This window comes from Cervus canadensis, chromosome 14 (genome assembly GCF_019320065.1).
Source record: "Cervus canadensis isolate Bull #8, Minnesota chromosome 14, ASM1932006v1, whole genome shotgun sequence".
In the NCBI taxonomy this organism is placed as follows: domain Eukaryota; kingdom Metazoa; phylum Chordata; class Mammalia; order Artiodactyla; family Cervidae; genus Cervus; species Cervus canadensis.
This window is the reverse complement of record NC_057399.1, coordinates 13,719,715-13,739,526: the sequence shown is the minus strand read 5'-3', so window position 1 is coordinate 13,739,526 and position 19,812 is coordinate 13,719,715. Positions and strand designations below refer to the sequence as shown.

The 19,812-nt window shown below is 39.7% G+C and overlaps 1 protein-coding gene across 3 annotated transcripts in view; it reads left to right on the top strand.

Annotated features, from left to right (window-relative positions):
• LOC122453344 (phospholipid-transporting ATPase FetA-like) overlaps positions 1–19,812 on the top strand; it is a 100,051-nt gene that overhangs the window by 54,254 nt on the left and 25,985 nt on the right. For all 3 annotated transcript variants that reach the window (XM_043487333.1, XM_043487332.1, XM_043487331.1), the window contains exons 12-13: positions 12,423–12,619; positions 15,445–15,653. In XM_043487333.1, coding sequence (XP_043343268.1) covers positions 12,423–12,619; positions 15,445–15,653 — 406 coding nt within the window. The remainder of the gene's footprint in view (positions 1–12,422; positions 12,620–15,444; positions 15,654–19,812) is intronic.

The following is a 19,812-nucleotide window of genomic DNA, read 5'->3' as shown; positions in this document are numbered from 1 at the left end:
AGTTAATTTCCATGCTTATCTTATGTGTGTATGCATGCTCAGTCATGTCCAACTCTTTGTGACCCCACAGACTGTAGCCCACCAGGCTCATCTGTGCAAGGGATTTCCCAGGCAAGAATATTGGAGTGGATTCCCATGCCCTCCTCCAGGGGATCTTCCCAACCCAGGGATTGAACTGGTGTCTCTTGCATCTCCTGCATTGGCAGACAGATTCTTTACCACTAGCGCCACTGGGATTTTAGAAAATTAGGAAGGTTCATTCAGCTTTGAGACCAGAGATTAGTATTCACCATCCTTTTCTTTCCACTACTGTCTGCATAGCTTTCAGCAGTTGAAACAAAGTGATATTTCCTGGTTTATTAATGAAGAAGGTAATCATAGTTGAGAATTCAGAAAGGCAACAGAGGTAAATATGCCTTTGACAATATCAGAGAGTGTATCATTAGGGAATAAGCTAGGTAATTTAGCCTAGGGTTGTCTTCAAAACAAGATATCTCCCATATGCCTAAGAAAGCTGAACTACCTGGTTACCTATCTGAAAGGTAGTGATAATACTTGACACCTGTAGAGGAATTTTAACTTTTTAGAATATTTTCACATTCACTTACAGAAGCTTCACAACATCTATGAACAATAAGTCAAGAAATATTTTTCCCACTGACAAATATGCAAGATAGGTCATAGTAAAGATAAATAACATAAAGTCCCACAGAAAAATAATGTCAGAGCCTCATTATCAAGTCATATTTTTTTGTTATAATTGATTTAGTGTTATGTTCATTACTGCTATACAACAAAGTAATTCAGCTATGCATATACATACTTCCTTTTTAAATATTCTTTTCCATTATGGTTTATCATAGGATATTGACTCTAATTTTCTATGCTGTTCAGTAGGACCTTGTTGTTTATCCATTCTGTATATTAAAGCTTACATCTGCTAACCCCAACCTCCCACTCCATCCTTCCCCCTCGGCAGCCACCAGTCTGTTCTGTATGTCCGTGATTCTATTTCTGTTTCATAAATAGGTTCATTTGTGCCATATTTTAGATTCCACATATAAGTGAAATCATATGATATTTGTCTTTCTCTTTTTGACTTACTTCACTTAGTATTAATATGCAGCTAGAAAATCTCTAGCTGCATCCATGTTGCTGGAAATGGCATTATTTTGTTCTTTTTTATGGCTGAGTAGTATTCTATTATATATATGTACCACATCTTTATCCATTCATCTGTCAGTGGACATTTACTTTGTTTTCATGTCGTGTCTATTATGAATAGAGCTGCTATGAACCTAGGGGTGCATGTATCTTTTTGAATTACAGTGTTGTCTGAGTGTATGACCAGAAGTGGGATTGCTAGATCATATGGTAATTCTACTTTTAGTTTTTCTGAGGACTCTTTATGCTATTTTCCACAGTGGCTGTACCAATATACATTCCCACCAACAGTGTAAGAGAATTCCCTTTCCTGCATACCCTTTCCAGCATTTGTTATTTGTAGACTTCTTGATGATGACCATTCTGACCAGTTAAAGTGGTATTTCATTATAGTTTTGCTTTGCATTTCTCTAGTAATTCGTGATGTTGAACATTTTTTCTTGTGTCTATTAATCACTTATGTACCTTTTTTGGATTTTATATAGGTCTGCTGCCCATTTTTGGATAGGGTTGTTTGTTTTTTGTTGTTCATTTGTTTATGCTGTTTGTATATTTTGGAAAGAAAGCCTTTTTCACTTGCATCATTTGCAAACATATTCTCCCATTCTGTAGGTAGTCGTTTCATTTTGTTTATGGTTTCCTTGGCTGTGCAAAAGCTTGTAAGTTTGATTAGTCCCATTTTCATTTCATTTTTGAAAAAAGTCCCGTTTTTTTTTTCCATTTTTGTTTATATTTCTATTACCTTGGGAGACTGACCTAAGAAAACATCAGTACAACTTATGTCAGAGAATGTTTTGCCTATGTTCTCTTCTAGGAGTTTGATGATGATGTCTTTTGTTTAAGTCTTTAAGCCATTTTGAGTTTATTTTTGTGTATGGTGAGGTGAAGTCATTTTTATTGAGAATCTAATATGTGCTGGGTATTATAAGGACCATAGGACTTATAAGTCCTGGGTCCAGCTCTCAAGTATATACATTCACTTTGGGGAGACAGAGCGTCAATATGTGCCAGATGCTTTACATACATAATTTTATTCAATAATCACACCTATCCATCTAGGCATAACTTTTCAGAGTCAATTCTCTTTCTGCTATGCTTGCTATCTCCCTGTGGAGATAAAATTAAAACATGTGACAAGTCTATTTAACATGGAAATCTGACCACATGTGAAGAAATTATAAAATTTTAAAAAAGATCCTAAGAGCTTTCAGAGAGAAATAAAAGGTCATAAACAAGAATCAGAATGGCATCGGCCTTCTCAACAGCAACAGCAGAAGGTAAATGTTGTTGCCTTCGAAAGTCTGCCAGAAAAATATTTGCGTCTTCTAATTCTAAATCCATTGAAGCTGTCAATAAAATGCAAGTATAAAGAAATTTCAGTATGTGCAAAGACTCAAAAAAAATTTACTCCTTACGTATCTTCTTTTAGGAAGTTTCTGAAGTATATTCAAGTAAGAGAAGAGAATAAACCAAGAAAGATTTGGAAGCCAGGAAACATGCAAACACTGAAAGGAAGTCCTAGGATAGTAGCTGAATAGCAGGCCTAGAGCAGATTAAAGCAGAGGTATCTGGGTTTCTGAGGTGGTACTAGTGGTGAAGAACCTGCCAGCCAGTGCAGGAGACTTAAGAGATGAGGGTTCCATCCCTGGAGAAGGACATGGCAACCGTCTCCAGTATTCTTGCCTGGTGAGTCCCCATGGACAGAGGACCCTGGCAGGCTACAGTTCATAGGATTGCAAAGAGTTGGACATGAAGTGACTTAGCATGCACGGCCCGCATGGAGAGATCTGCAATGGGAGTCTTCAAAGAGAGAATGTAGTTCTCTATTCAAATTCCTACAAGGTGGATTCAGCAGAGAAGTGGTGTAGATGCCCAGAGCAACTACACTAGCCAAGTAGCTGCTATGAGTTCCTACATTTATGAGCTCTTTCATGCAATCTTTCCTTCAGAAAATAGGGAATATTATCTTGGGTGCCATGCCCACTCTTGGACATCTAGTTTAAGAAGGATGTTCAGACTTCCTGTTCGAGCCCAGTACAATGACTGTGAGAAAGTACAGATAGAAAATAAATTCCCTGACAGAGGATGAAGAACCGTCAGCAGGCCCAAGAAGCTGATGGGCTTTGGGAAGGCAGAAAGTAGCTAGACTGTACTGATAGGTAAGCCAGAATATGGAAGCTTTGGTAGCAATGCGTTCCTCTTCAGCAGAAATGCATCCCTCAAGAGTAGTTCCAAGCTTGAGTGAGCAGGAGTGGAGAGCAGCAGTAAGACACGTGGGTGTAATAGTCAGGAAGCTAATTTCAAAACTGCCCGCAAAACAGCTTGGACAACCACTGGCCCTCTGTGCCATGCTACCACCCCTATAGGCATCCATATAGCAAGAACAAATGTATGTGGCTTCCAGTCTCAAACAAGAGAACTGCTTTCTGAAGAAATTTAACAACCTCTGCAGAGGGCTAGGGCTTCTAATGTCGGTGTCATCACTTCAGAGTAACACCCACTTTATTTTAAATTTGGGGGACTCAAGTTTGCCTGCAAGTTCCTTTTATATCCTAGGGTAAAACCAGTGAACTAACACATTTTGCCTACCTACACAGACCTCGGGGTTCCATCTTTGCATTTAGGGGAGTGGCTTGCTAGGGAAATAAAACTATCCAAAGGAAATAAAGCCAACTTGTAATAGTCAAACTACTCTTTTACTTCTGTTTTTAAGTGATCTGGAAAAAAAACCAGGAACACAAAAGAAGAGGATGAGGACAAATAGAATAACTGACTCTGAAAAAAACATTATAATTCGAAAGAGAAAAGAACTTTCAAAAGAATTTCGCTATTCTTAGAAGAAACAATTGCACAAATAAGAATAGACTGATTTTTTTTTTTTTTTTTTTTTGGCGAAGCTGTGGCTTGGGGATCAACCCTGGGCCAGCAGCAAGAGTGTGGATTCTTAACCACTGGACTGCTAGTGAATTCCCTACAGTTTTTTTTTTAATCAAAGAATAAAAAAGGCAATCTAAGAACAACAAAAAAGAATTTTGGAAAGTAAAAATTACTGAAATTAAAAAGTCAATAGAAGGGCTGAAATAAGGAGTCAAAGAATACTCCTAGACTTTAAAACCAAAAATCTAAGAGATAAATACTTTTTTTAAATGGAGGACCAAACCAAGAACCCCCACATGATCTCCCAGGAGTATCAGAAAGCAAAAATGGAGGGGACAATATTGTCAAAGAAATAATAGAAGAATATTTCCTGTAATTGAAGAAGGATATGAATTTCAGATTTAAAACATCCATTAAACATCATGAAATTCTAGAGTTCCAGTGGTGTTTAGAAGTACTTCAAAGTTTTCATAGAGATAAGGCTAAGATACCACCAAACAATGAGAATTAGATTGGCATCAGATTTCTTACCAGTACTACTGAGTCCTAGAAGCCAGGAGGTTCATATCTTCAAGGTTCTTAGTTTGACCTAGAAATCTATACCCAGGCAAACTACAGATCAAGTGAGAAAGCAGACTTCTTCCTCTCATGGGAACTTTATCCTGGCTGGCAGTGGCTGCCTAGGCCTTTGCATGGCTTGCTTCTTTTTCAGGGCTTAATGTCTCCTTTTCAGAGAAACCTTCTCTGCCACCAATCTAAAGTGGACACCACCTCCACCAAGACCTTTTTCATTCTGTTAACTTGTTTTATTTTCCTCACAGCACTTAGCACTAGTTAACTTATATTTTTCATTTCTTAACTTGTTTGTTTTCCACCTATATCCACAGGATTACAGACCTTCTGAGAGTTAAGACATTGTCTTTTATCACCACTGTATCCCAGTCCCTAGAACTGTTTAACATATAATCAGTTCAGTTCATTTCAGTCACTCAGTCGTGTCTGACTCTTTGCGACACCATGGACTGCAGCATGCCAGGCCTCCCTGTCCATCACCAACTTCCAGAGTTTACTCAAACTCATATCCACTGAGTCGGTGATGCCATCCAACCATCTCATCCTCTGTCATCCCCTTCTCCTCTTGCCTTCAATCTTTCCCAGCATCAGGGTCTTTTCAAATGAGTCAGCTCTTTGCATCAGGTGGCCAAAGTACTGTAGTTTCAGCTTCAGCATCAGTCCTTCCAATGAATATTCAGGACTGATTTCCTTTAGGATGGACTGGTTGGATCTTCTTGCCGTCCAAGAGACTCTCAAGAGTCTTCTCCAACACCACAGTTCAAAAACATCAATTCTTCAGTGCTCAGCTTTCTTTATAGTCCAACTCTCACATCCATACATAACTACTGGAAAATAGCACATAACAGAAGCATCATTATTCTGTGCTGAGTTAGTGAGAAAGACAAAACCAAATTATGAGCTTCTAAGGTAGAAATTATATCATATCCATCTCTATATCCTTGGGAGTGTCTTGTACAAAGCTGTTCTCAGGAAATACCTTTTGAATGGTTACTAAATGAAGAAATGTTCTTGAATTAGCTAGGTTCTTATCAGCTCAGCAGTTTTGTTTATGTGGTATTTTTGCCAAGACATTGTCAGAGTAGTTAGATATAACACACTCATTTCTTGAAGCTGAAGCAGAAATTCTTCCCTATTTGAACATTTCATTTCTTCCCCATTTTTGGAAATGATTCTTAGGGGAAATTCTGACAGAGATAGGAAGAAAGATTAGTCAAGATGCTTCTTGATAAACCCATAGCTGAGCTGGAGTCTGGTCCCTTCCCTGTGCCCAGAGCTCCCCAGAGCTCACAGTGACAATGCTTTGTGAACCCTAGTCTCTTAAGTGGGACTGTATCTGTGGGGCAAAGAAAAAAAAATCAATGCTTGAAATTTAAACGATGCCAGAAATCCAGGCTGTACTTCTGGGGTGAAGGTACAGTGAAAAGCGCAGAAGTGAAGGGCCCAAGGACTGCGGAGGATTCTTCTTACAGGCTGCCTCTGACTGTGATCAGCGATGGCCTTAGTTCTTGACAAACCTGAGAATCTCTTTCAGCCTTTACTGGATACACACTGCCAAATGGGAGGTTATCTGCTCTTCTTGGGTCTGACCGGCTCTCATAATAAACAAAGTAATGCTTGGGGTTTGTAGCAACAACCAATTTCTTATTTCTTTCTTCCTATACAAAGGAAGCAATGTGAAGCTTTAGAGACTAAGTGCCAATAAACCCCATCACAACATGACTGTTTCTTAAGAAAGAGACCATCTGCAAGGTTTTAGAAAGTCTCAGGATGGCAGGAAAATCTGTAGGAATGAGGAAAGAGCAGATTGTGTACTGCCCCTGCAGGCCTCTCTGAGTGGGAGAAGCCCTGCCCTCAGGGACTTGGTCTAATAGAACTGACTTCCTTTCTGGTTGAGGGGAGGGCACAGCACTAGAAATGACTGATGGGTCATTCTTAATTATCCAGGCAACAGGGATGGAGCAGAAGCAGTGTTGAAGGTCACTCTGTAATTTTCTCCCACAACTTTGGAGGGTGTCAAATTATTTATTCTACTAATTTAAAATAATTAAATTAGAAATAAATTTATACTTATAAATAAGTAATAGTAATTTATTATCATCATTTTAACCTTCCTTACTTTTTAATCAACTGGAATTGATAGAGTTGGGGCTGGAGAAGTGTCAGGTAGAGGAATATGGTCTCAAATTTAATATTGGCCACATGGAAGACGATTCTATACATGGACATCACCAGATGGTCAATACCAAAATCAGATTAATTATATTCTTTGCACCCAAAGATGGAGAAGCTCTATACAGTCAGGAAAAACAATACTGGGAGCTGACGGTGGCTCAAGATCATTAACTCCTTATTGCCAAATTCAGACTGAAATTGAAGAAACTAGGGAAAACCACTAGACCATTCAGATATGACCTAAATCAAATCCCTTACGATTAGACAGTGGAAGTGACAAATAGATTCAAGGGATTAGGTCTGATAGGCAGACTATCTGAAGAACTATGGATGGAGGTTTGGAGGTTCATGACATTGTACAGGAGGCAGGGATCAAGATCATCCCCAAGAAAAAAGAAATGCTGAAGGGCCAAATGGTTGTCTGTGGAGGCCTTACAAATAGCTGAGAAAAGAAGGGAAGCTGAAGGCAAAGGAGAAAAGGAAAGATATGCGCATTTGAACACAGAGTTCCAAAGAATAGCAAGGAGAGACAAGAAAGCCTTCCTCAGTGATCAATGCAAACAAATAGAGGAAAACAATAGAATGGGAAAGACTAGAGATCTCTTCAAGAAAATTAGAGATACCAAGGGAACATTTCATGCAAAGATGGGCACTATAAAGGACAAAAATGGTAGTGACCTAACAGAAGCAGAAGATATTAAGAGGTGGAAAGAATACACAGAAGAACTATACAAAAAAGATCTTCATGACCCAGATAACCATGATGGTGTGATCACTAACCTAGAGCCAGACATCCTAGAATGTGAAATTAAGTGGGCCTTAGGAAGTATCACTATGAACAAAGCTAGTGGAGGTGATGGCATTCCAGTTGAGCTATTTCAAACCCTAAAAGATGATGCTGTGAAAGTGCTGCTCTCAATATGCCAGCAAATTTGGAAAATTCAGCAGTGGCCACAGGACTGGAAAAGGTCAGTTTTCATTCCTGTCCCAAAGAAAGGCAACGCCAAAGAATGTTCAAACTACCAGATAATTGCACTCATTTCACATGCTAGCAAAGTAATGCTCAAAATTCTCCAAGCCAGGCTTCAACAGTATGTGAACCGTGAACTTCCAGATGTTCAAGCTGGATTTAGAAAAGGCAGAGGAACCAGAGATCAAATTGCCAGCATCTGCTGGATCATCGAGAAAGCTAGAGAGTTCCAGAAAAACATCTCCTTCTGCTTTATTGACTACGCCAAAGCCTTTAACTCTGTAGATCACAAAAAACAGGAAAATTCTTCAAGAGACTGGAATACCAGACCACCTGACCTACCTCCTGAGAAATGTGTATGAAGGTCAAGAAGGAACAGTTAGAACTGGACATGGAACAACAGAGTGGTTCCAAATAGGAAAAGGAGTACGTCAAGGCTGTATATTGTCACCCTGCTTATTTAACTTATATGCAGAGTACTGATGTACTGATGTACTGAGTACTGATGAGAAATGCCGGGCTGGATGAAGCACAAACTGGAATCAAGACTGCCGGGAGAAGTATCAATAACCTCAGATAGGCAGATGACACCACCCTTATGGCAGAAAGTGAAGAAGAACAAAAGAACCTCTTGTTGAAAGTGAAAGAGAGTGAAAAATTTGGCTTAAAACTCAACATTCAGAAAACTAAGATCATGGCATCCAGTCCCATCACTTCATGGCAAATAGATGGGGGACCAATGGAAATGGTGACAGACTTTATTTTTAGGGGCTCCAAAATCACTGCAGATGGTGACTGCAGCGATGAAATTAAATGACATTTGCTCCTTGGAAAAAAAGCTATGACCAACTTAGACATCATATTAAAAAGTAGAGACATTACTTTTCCAACAAAGGTCTGTCTAGTCAAAGCTATGGTTTTTCCAGTAGTCATATATGGATGTGAGAGTTGGACTATAAAGAAAGCTGAGCGCTGAAGGATTGATGCTTTTGAACTGTGGTGTTGGAGAAGACTCTTGAGAGTCCCTTGGACAGCAAGGGGATCCAACCAGTCCATCCTAAAGGAAATCAGTCCTGAATGTTCATTGGAAGGACTGATGCTGAAGCTGAAACTCCAATACTTTGGGCCACTTGATGTGAAGAACTGACTCATTTGCAAAGACCATAATGCTGGGAAAGATTGAAGGCAAGAGGAGAAGGGGACGACAGAGGATGGTTGAAAGGCATCATTTATTCGATGGACATGAGTTTGAGTAAACTCTGGGAGTTGGTGATGGACAGGGAGACCTGGCCTGCTGCGGTTCATGTGGTCACAAATAGTCGGACATGACTGAGTGACTGAACTGAGCTGACATGGATGGTTCAAAAGGAAAGCACGGCCAGTAGAACTCATAAAAGTTTAATCTGAACCATGAGGATAAACCATTCTGTCACATAACTCAGTGAAGAGAAACAGAACAAAGGGGGAGTAAGAGTAAGAAGAGTTTTATGGCCTCAGAGAAACCTTCATCACAAAGAATGGAACTACTCAGTATGAATCTGCATTAGGCTAGGAATAAAAGCAGATTTTGTTCTTTTTTATCTTAATGCTCCTGCTTTATTCTCTTTCATCCCTCATTCAACTGTTAAATCTCAAATATTGAATGATATTGAGGGTTTATTACTAACCTTTTAGGTGATAAAGGTATCGTGATTATGTGTTTAAGTAGGATCCTTTAAAGATATATATTAAACAGTTTGCAAATAAAATTATATAATCTGAGAAATTTGCTTAAAATAAAAGAGAGGACAGAGGAAGGGAAGATTTGGAATAAAATAAAACCAGCCATGAATTGATCACTGATGAAGCTGGGTGATGGGTACATAGGGGTTCATTATAGTATTTATATATCTTGATATGTATTTGAAGTTTTTCACAATAAAAAGGATTTTTTAATCTCATTTTTTGAGAATGGTCCTAGTTAGATCCGCTTCTTCTGCCTTCATACCCTTGTCTTCAAAGACTTTCTATCAGTGACTCAAAGATGAGACCTACAGTTTTCTAGCAGTGGGGATGGGTTACTTTGAACAATTCACACCTTGTGACAGAGGGCATAGGTTTGAAGACCTCTGAGTAGACTTAGAAGTTCACAGTAACATAATACATGTCTTTTCTGTGGATATGTGGGCATGTGATGCTGATGGAATGTAAAATTGTATAACCACTTTGGAAAGCATTTGGCAATTTCTTGAAGAGTTGGGCATTTATCACAAATTACAGAATTCCCTTTTTTATGACTGAATAATGTTCCATTGTAGTGTGTGTGTGTGTGTCTGTGAGTGTGGGTGTGTATCACATTTTCTTTATCCATTCATCTGTTGATAGACACTTAGATTGTTTCCATGTCTTGGCCATTGCAAATAACGCTTCACTGAACATGGGAGTGGAGATATCTCTTCAAGATAGTGATTTAATTTCCTTTGGATATATACCCTGAAGTGGGTTATACAGTAGTTTTATTTTTAATTTTCTGAGGAACCTCTATACTGTTTTTCAAAGTAACTGTACCAATTTACATTCCCACCAAGAGTATCATGATAGTGATGTTTATCTTTTCATGGACCTATTGGCCATTTGAATATCTTCTTTGGAAAAATGTCTGTTCAGGACTTTTGCTCATTTTTTAATTGATTTTTTTTTTTTTTTTGCTATTGAGTTATTTTCTTAAATATTTGGGATATTAACTCCTTATCAGATACGTGGTTTGCAAATATCTTCTGCTATCCACTGATTGACTTTTTATCTTGTTGATTGTTTCTTTTGCTGTGCGGAAGCTTTTTAGTTTTATGTAAATCCCACTTGTTTATTTTTGCTTTTGTTGCTGGTGCTTTGGATGTCATATTCATAAGATCATGTTTAAGACTGCTGTCAAGGAGCTTTTTCTCCCTGTTTCTATGTTTTCTTTAGGAGTTTTTTGGTTTGAGGTTTCACATTTAAACCTTTAATTCATACCAAGTTAATTTTTGTGAGTGGTATAAGATCAGGGTCCAGTTTCATTCTTTTGCATGCATATGTCCAATTTTTCCAATACCTTCTTATCTCCCTTTCAAATATTAGTTGACTATAAATGCATGGGTTTATTTGGGGGCTCACAGTTCTGTTCCATTGGCCTATATGTCTGTTTTTATGACAGTACCTTACTGTTTTGATTACTATATCTTTACAATATAGTTTGAAATCAGGAAATGAGATACATTCAGCTTACATCTTTGTCAAGATTATTTTTACTGTTTGAAGTCTTTCATGCTTTCATATAAGTTTTAGGATTTTTTTTTTCTATTTCTGTAAAAAATATTGCCATTGAAATCTTGATAGGAATTGTATTGAATCTATAGATAGCATGAATAGTACAGACATTTTAACAATGACTAACTCTTCCAATCTGTGAACACGAGATATCTTTCCATTTACTTGTCTTCTTCAGTTTCTTTTATTAATGCCTCAATCCTATTTGATTATGGTGTATGATCATTTTAAAATGCTGTTGAATTTGGTTGATTATTGGGAAACTTTGCATTCATCAGGGATATTGGCCTGTATTTCCTTTTCTTATAATGTCCTTGTCTGGCTTTGGTACCAGAGTTATGCTGGCCTGGTAAAATGAGTTCAGGATTATTATCCCCTCCTCCTCAAAGTCCTTTTCTAAACATAGTTCTCAAATCGGTCTTATTTCTTTGCAGCCTTTCCCCTCCATGCCCTTTCTCTCAACCTAATGGCAAGAAAGGTGATGTTATCTAGAACAGTAATCTTAGTTCAGTAAGGTGTAATCTTTAATCTAAACGTTGCCTCTAGGCTGATTCATTTTATTCAGTTAGAAAGAATTATTGGGCCTTGTTTGCGTCAGATCTCAATCTTATCTCTTTTTTCCTCTTTAGTGTCTAAAAGTAAAGGCTTTTCCAGTTCTTTGATGACCCAAATTTCACTCTGTTCCTCTTGCAGTTATTCGCCTACTTCAAATCTTTCCTTTGTCAAAGTCAGCCCACACACACTAATATTCTAATTCTTTCCAACCACTTCCCTTAGAGCTCTAGGCTCAGTAGGCACATGGTCTGCCTACCTATTTTACCATCTTCTTTCTGTGAACATGATTGCTGTATTGTCAGCCTGTTACATCCATTTCCTTCTCACCTCCCCACCTGCAACTGCTAAGCCCGTGTCACACATTTTATACTTTTGTTAAAGCAGAACCTCGCTTCAGTAATGGAGTCATTAAGAGCTTGGGTTCTGGAACTGGTCCAAAACCTGTCTCTCCTGGATAGTAGCCAAATAACTTTAGGCAAAATACTTTTCCATTCTTAATATCAAGTTTATTATCTATTAAAAGAAGAAAATAATATTAAGTAATACACATAGAGTCCTTAGCACTGGTATTGGCACTTAATACTTAATGCATTTTAGTTACTGTTTTGTCCTATCAGAATCCCAAGGATGGCTCCTGCTGGGCTTTCTTTTCTGTCTGCGAACTGCTGCCTAGAGACTGTGAGCTTTGGGGGCGGGGCGGGAACCCCCCCCTCCGCCCTCCAGGAAAAGAGAGAAGCTTTGTTGAGAGAGAGACTCCAGATGGTAGAACTAAAGCAGTACGTCTTGGACGAAATGTTAATTTAATTCTTTTTTTGATTTCTAGATTTTCCTGTTTTTAGGCAGCATGTGTTTTCTCCTAGCAGTTGGTCATTACATTTGGGAAAACAACCAAGGTTACTACTTCCAGGATTATCTGCCGTGGGAAGACTATGTCTCTTCATCAGCTTTCTCTGCCGCCCTCATATTCTGGTCCTACTTCATTATCCTCAACACCATGGTGCCTATTTCCCTCTACGTCAGGTAGGCTGCTTTGACAGCTGAGGGAGGAGCTGACTTTTTCTGGGGGAGGGTACTTCCTTCTTATTCCCCAACTAGACTGTGAACTTTCAGAAAACATAGGTGCTGTGCCTTTTAACCCTTTCCTTCCCAGAGTGCCTGGTGTACAAAACACTCTGAGAAATATTTATAGAGTTTGCATAAATGCTTTCTATGTCCAGAATACTGTGCTAGATACTATGTGGGTTATATAATAAAAAAAAGTATTTCTACCCTCAAATAATTTATAATGAACATGACTAAAGACATACAAACACATGAAATAATTAGAAAACAATGCACACAAATTTTGTATTAAAGTACAAGCTAGGCAGCCCCTAGTTTATCAATGACCAGATTCTAAACAGTCATTTGTAAATGGCTCAGAACCCAGAATGCTTTTTCCCCAGAAACAATGTGGCAAACTGCAGGTAGGTGTGATTGTGACTTAAATTCTGGTTCCTAAAAGATGGAGAAGATGAAGGATGTTTCCTTCCCCTTTTCATGAGCACCTTGGACAAAAATTTGAAATATAGGTAAAATAAGTCTTTACTGTATTCCAATCTCTTTTTTCGAGTTTCAGCATTCCCTTTCACATAAACGCACCCAAACACATTTTCTGCATCCTTTTCGGGTTTTCTAAACCCTTGCGTTGTGGCATCCCAACCCTAAAAGCACCCTATATGTGTGTGTGCTAAGTTAGCTAAATTATCTTACTAATTTAATAAATATTTATTGAACAACTTCTATGTTACCAACAAAGGTACCAGCAAAGGTCCGTCTAGTGAAAGCTATGGTTTTTCCAGTAGTCATGTGTGGATGTGAGGGTTGGACTCTGAAGACAGCTGAGCACCGAAGAATTGATGCTTTTGAACTGTGGTGTTGGAGAAGACTTTTGAGAGTCCCTTGGACTGCAAGGAGATCCAACCAATCAATCCTAAAGGACATCAGTCATGAATATTCATTGGAAGGACTGACTGATGGTGAAGCTGAAACTGCAATACTTTGGCCACCTGATGCAAAGAACTGACCCGTTGGAAATGACCCTGATGCTGGGAAAGATTGAAGATAGGAGGAGAAGGGGACGACAGAGGATGAGATGGTTGGATGGCATCACCAACATGATGGACATGAGTCTGAGTAGGCTCCGGGAGTTAGTGATAGATGGAGAAGCCTGGTGTGCTACAGTCCATGGGGTCATAAAGAGTCTGAACAACTGAGCGACTGAACTGACTATGTGCCAAGCACTATATTAGGTTACAGAGAAAGATACATGAATAATAAGACAACCCTTCCTCTAGATAAGCTTACAATATAGCCATGGAAACAGATACTTAAGTAAATAATTAAGGTACAATATGAAGAATGATGTAATAGAAATTAATATGTGAATGCTATGGGAGCCTCGAAAAGGAACAAGTTGGTTCCACCTATAGAATCTTAGGGATTTACAGAAAAAAAATAATGATCAAACTGATACTTGAGAAAAGAGTAGAATTTACCAATCAGAAAATATGAAAATAATATTACAAGCAGAAAGATCAGTGTATACAAAGGTTGGAGGTTTTTAAAAGCTTGATCTGGTCATAGGACAATGAATAAGCCTAGACTGAGGTGTTGGACGGTAATTTAGGATTAGATTCAGAAGAACCTTGAATGCCAGGTCAAGGAGTTTGGGCTTTATCCTAAAAGCAGCAGAGATCTTTCTAAGGAAAGAAATAATATCATTAAGTGTCTGAGTTTAGAGAGGTTGCTATGGTGACTGGTATGGTGAAGGAAGAGAGGGGTCAAAACTCATCACATGAGGACTAATAAAGTGAATAATGGGGGCTTGAGCACCACCTCCCTCACCTCAAACAAAAGATTCATGTTGCTCAATGCAGCTGTCTTAGACAGGGGTTACTAATGAAGCAATGAAATAACACACACTAAGTGTGAATGATGATAGGAAGGAAGGCACTTAAAAAGTCTGCACTGTTATAAAATGAAGATGCTTGTTAACCATGTTGTTTAGTCATTAAGTCATGTCCAACTCTTTTGTGACCCCATGGACTGTGGCCTGCCAGGCTCCTCTGTCCATGGGATTCTCCAAGCAAGAATACTGGAGTGGGTTGCCATTTCCTTCTTCAGGGGATCTCCCCGACCCAGGAATCAAACCCACATCTCCTGCATTGGCTGAGCCACAAGGGAAGCCATAGAGAATCTATAATGCATGTTATTTAGAATAAAAGTGGAATGTGACTAACACAACTGGGAAAATTCAGGTAAAATGGAGAGGAAGCTGTGTTAGGAAAAAGCTACCCTACAGGCAGGTGGGTCTGCCGAGAAATTTATCAGAGGATCAGCTCCTGTAAGCTGTTTCCGAGTCTCACAGATCTTCCCCTCCCTCTTCTGAAACAAAGAAGCACTGTCTGTAGTCTCAAGGATCTCTCTTCCCCATCAATGAGTTTACGTGATAGCAGCAATACCCCTCTAACTAAGCTTTGGCTGCCTTTTATAAACTAGCTTAACTCTGTCAGGCCTTGCATTGTTACAGAATTTTAAAAATTTTGGAAGAAGTAGTATAAAGGGACTATGCCGCAGCAAAGTTAATCAGTATATCTGGTAATCAAGTAAAACCTTGAGTGATAATGGTCAATGTAGAATTATAATGGGTTGGCTGGTATGAAGGGTCCTTCAAGACTATAGGTTCTGAGAGAAGGTATTCTGATTTTTGTTTCCACCACAGAACTGGAAAGAAGGAAACCAGGGGGATGAATTTACTTGCCCTGCCTTGACCCAGGACCGTTCTTTTCTTGCTTTCTCCTTAGTGTTGAGATAATAAGATTGGGCAACAGTTTCTATATCAACTGGGATCAGAAGATGTTTTATGAACCGAAGAACACACCAGCACAGGCGCGTACCACCACCCTTAATGAGGAGCTCGGCCAGGTCAAATATGTGTTCTCTGACAAAACAGGGACCCTGACTCAGAACATCATGATTTTCAACAAGTGTTCAATTAATGGAACATTCTATGGTATGCATGTCTTTCTGCTTTCCCTTAGTCTTGGGGAAATTTTACTTTGCAGGTTCTTCTCAAGAATAATCTACCTCTAAATCTATATGTCTCTAAATTCACATTTACTTACTCTTACAACCTGCTGTCCACGAAGCAAAGATCACCTAGTCCATTCAGTTCTAATCAAAAAACACTTGTTTAGCACATTATAGATGCCATCCATTCCATTGTGTGGGACATTGGAAATATGAAGGTGTATAAGACTTAATCTCTGTCTTCAGAGAATTGCCAGTGTCTTGGGAATGTTACTTACTCTCGCATTAAATCAGATGGTGCAACCAGGATGTTACTGAAGCTGCTATTCTCCTGATTCTTCCTCAGACACCAGTAAACAGTCTAGAAAGAAGCCATCAAAGGGTGTTCAGAATTTGATCAGTGTCTCTGATACCCAGTTGTTCATTTGTTTCCTGTGTTAGATGAGCTTATTTTTGTGATAGTGTTAAGTCTTCATATATGTGAACAATATGGCAGTAACTAGCGAAGGAAAGCAATCACATCGAAAAAGCTAGAGCACATGGAATATTTCTTCTAGGATGATGAAAAAGCTTTGAAGCTAGAAAGATGTGGTGGTTGCAAAACATGTGAACACACTAAATGCCCCTGAATTGTACACTTTAAAATGTACAATTTTTAAAAAATTTAAGAATTAAATTTAAAAATTAAAGTTAAAAGATTTTTAAAAGCTAGAGCATTCTAATATTTTCTATTACTCCTGCCAAACAAGTTTCCACATGTATAAACTCTGAAAGCTTATTTTTGGGTGGTTGATTTGGGTGAGGATCTTAATTTTCTGACTCATTGTGAGACCTGATCATATGCTGGGTAGGGTTGCAAAGGGTCCTGGGTGTTTCTGCACTTGGCATCAGACTGCCTTCCGCCCCCGATCTGTCTGTGCTGTCTCTGGCCAAGAACCCTAAGCCTTCCAGCACTGCTTTAACCTCTCTTCTAGGGGACTTTTCTGAGGAAGAGCTTCCTGAGGTTCAAGGTCTCTCATAGATGCCAAGCCTCCAGGCTCACCTCACTCACACTTAAGGAGAAGAGTTGCACCCCAAGCAACCGGATTCTTACCATTGGCTTGGGGAGAGGAGCTTATAGAGCACTGAGAGCCACGTGGCCTGAGGGGATTTGAGGAGCTTAACTGCAAGTCCAGAATGATAGAATCAGAAGAAATAAGCTTTTAAAATCCTCCTTAGAACTTCCCTGGCAGTCCAGTGGTTAAGAAAATGCCTGCCCAATGCAGGGGATGAGGATTCGATCCCTGGTCAGGGAACTGGGTATATCCCACATACCTCAACTAAGAGTTCAAATACTGCAACTAAAAGATTCCGCTTTTGGCAATTAAGAACTGGCACAACCAAATAAAAGAATTAAATTTTAAAAAATCCTCCTTTGTTTATGGGACTTCCCTGGTGATCCAGTGGTTAAGAATCCGCCTTCCAATTCTGGAGACTTGAGTTTGATCCCTGTTAGGGGAACTAAGATCCCACATATGGTGAAGCAGCTAAGCCCTTACACCACAGCTGCTGAGCCCGCATGCTCTGGAACCCACGAGCCACAGCCTGAGAAGCCGGCATGCTGCAGCCAAAACCCAATGCAGCCAAACAAAATAAATAAATACTTTTAAAATCCTACTTTATTTTTTTTTTTTCCTACTTTAAATTACTATGAAAAAAAGAAAGTAAAAGCGTTGATCTCTCAGTCATGTCCAACTCTTTGTGATCCCATGGGCTGTAGCCCAACAGGCTCTTCTGTACATGGGATTCTCCAGACAAGCATACTGAAGTGGATAGCTATTCCTTCTTCAAGGGGATCTTCCCGACCCAGGGATCGAACCCCGGTCTCCTCACTGCAGGCAGATCCGTATGACTCAGTAATTCCATTCCTAGGTATATACCAAAAAGAGGAAAAAGAAAACAAGGATTCAAACAGAGAGACGTATGCGTGTTCATTGCAGCCATCCACAGTAGCCAAAAGTGGAAACAACCCACGTTTCCATCAGCAATTGAATAGGTAAACAAACTGTGATATATCCATTTAATGGAATGCTGTTGTTATTCAGTCGCCAAGTCATGTAAGCCTCTTCGTGATCCCATGGACTACAGCGCGCCAGGTTTCCCTGTCCCTCACCATCTCCTAGGGTTGGCCCAAGTTCATGTCCATTGAATCAGTGACCATTGAATCAGCCATCCAACCATCTCATCCTCTGTTGCCCTCTTCTCCTTCTGCCTTCAATCTTTCCCAGCATCAGGCTCTTTTCTAATGAGTCAGCGATTTGAATCAGGTAGCCAAAGTATTGGAGCTTCAGCTTTAGCATCAGAGTATTCAGGATTGACTTCCTTTTAGATTGACTGTTTTGATCTCCTTGCTTTCCAGGGGACTCTCAAGAGTCTTCTCCAGCACCATAGTTTGAAAGCATCAATTCTTCGGCACTCTGCCTTCTTTACTGCCCAGCTCTCACATTTGTACATGACTACTGGAAAGACCATAGCCTTGACTATACGGACATTTGTCAGCGAAGTGATGTCTTTGGTTTTTAACACCCTGTGTAGGTTTGTCATAGCTTTCCTGCCATGGAAAGTATTCCTGTAATGGAATACTCAGACAGTTTAGTTCAGTTCAGTCGCTCAGTCGTGTCTGACTCTTTGCGACCCCTGGCAACACGCCAGGCCTCCCTGTCCATCACCAACTCCCGGAGTCCACCCAAACCCATGTCCATTGAGTTGATGATGCCATCCAACCATCTCATCCTCTGTCGTCCCCTTCTCCTCCTGCCCTCAATCTTTCCCAGCATCAGGGTCTTTTCAAATGAGTCAGCTCTTCGCACCAGGTGGCCAAAGTATTGGAGTTTCAGCTTAAATGTCAGTCCTTCCAATGAACACCCAGGACTGATCTCCTTTAGGATGGACTGGTTGGATCTCCTTGCATTCAAGGGACTCTCAAGAGTCTTCTCCAACACCACAGTTCAAAAGCATCAATTCTTTGGTGCTCAGCTTTCTTTATAGTCCAACTCTCACATCCATACATGACCACTGGAAAAACCACAGCCTTGACTAGACGGACCTTTGTTGGCAAAGTAATGTCTCTGCTTTTTAATATGCTGTCTAGGTTGGTCATAACTTTCCTTCCAAAGAGTAAGCGTCTTTTAATTTCATGGGTGCAATCACCATCTGCAGTGATTTTGGAGCCCCCCCAAAAAAAGTCAGCCACTGTTTCCACTGTTTCCCCATCTATTTGCCATGAAGTCATGGGACTGGATGTCATGATCTTAATTTTCTGAATGTTGAGTTTTAAGCCAACTTTTTCACTCTCTTCTTTCACTTTCATCAAGAGGCTCTTTAGTTCTTCTTCACTTTCTGCCATAAGGGTGGTATCATCTGTATATCTGAGGTTGTTGATATTTCTCCTGGCAATCTTGATTCCAGCTTGTGCTTTTTCCAGCCTGGCGTTTCTCATGATGTACTCTGCATATAAGTTAAATAAGTAGGGTGACAATATACAGCCTTGACGTACTCCTTTTCCTATCTGGAACCAGTCTGTTGTTCCATGTCCAGTTCTAACTGTTGCTTCCTGACCTGCATACAGATTTCTCAAGAGGCAGGTCAGATGGTTTGGTATTCCCATCACTTTCAGGATTTCCCACAGTTTATTGTGATCCACACAGTCACAGGCTTTGGCATAGTCAATAAAGCAGAAATAGATGTTTTTCTGGAACTCTCTTGCTTTTTCAATAATCCAACAGATGTTGGCAACTTGATCCCTGGTTCCTCTGCCTTTTCTAAAACCAGCTTGAACATCTGGAAGATTACGGTTCGCGTATTGCTGAAGCCTGGCTTGAAGAATTTTAAGCATTACTTTACTAGCGTGTGAGATGAGTGCAATTGTGAGGTAGTTTGAGCATTCTTTAGCATTGCCTTTCTTTGGGATAGGAATGAAAACTGACCTTTTCCAGTCCTGTGGCCACTGCTGAGTTTTCCAAATTTGCTGACATATTGAGTGCAGCACTTTCACAGCATCATCTTTCAGGATTTGAAATAGCTCAACTGGAATGCCATCACCTCCACTAGCTTTGTTCGTAGTGATACTTCCTAAGGCCCACTTGACTTCCCATTCCAGGATG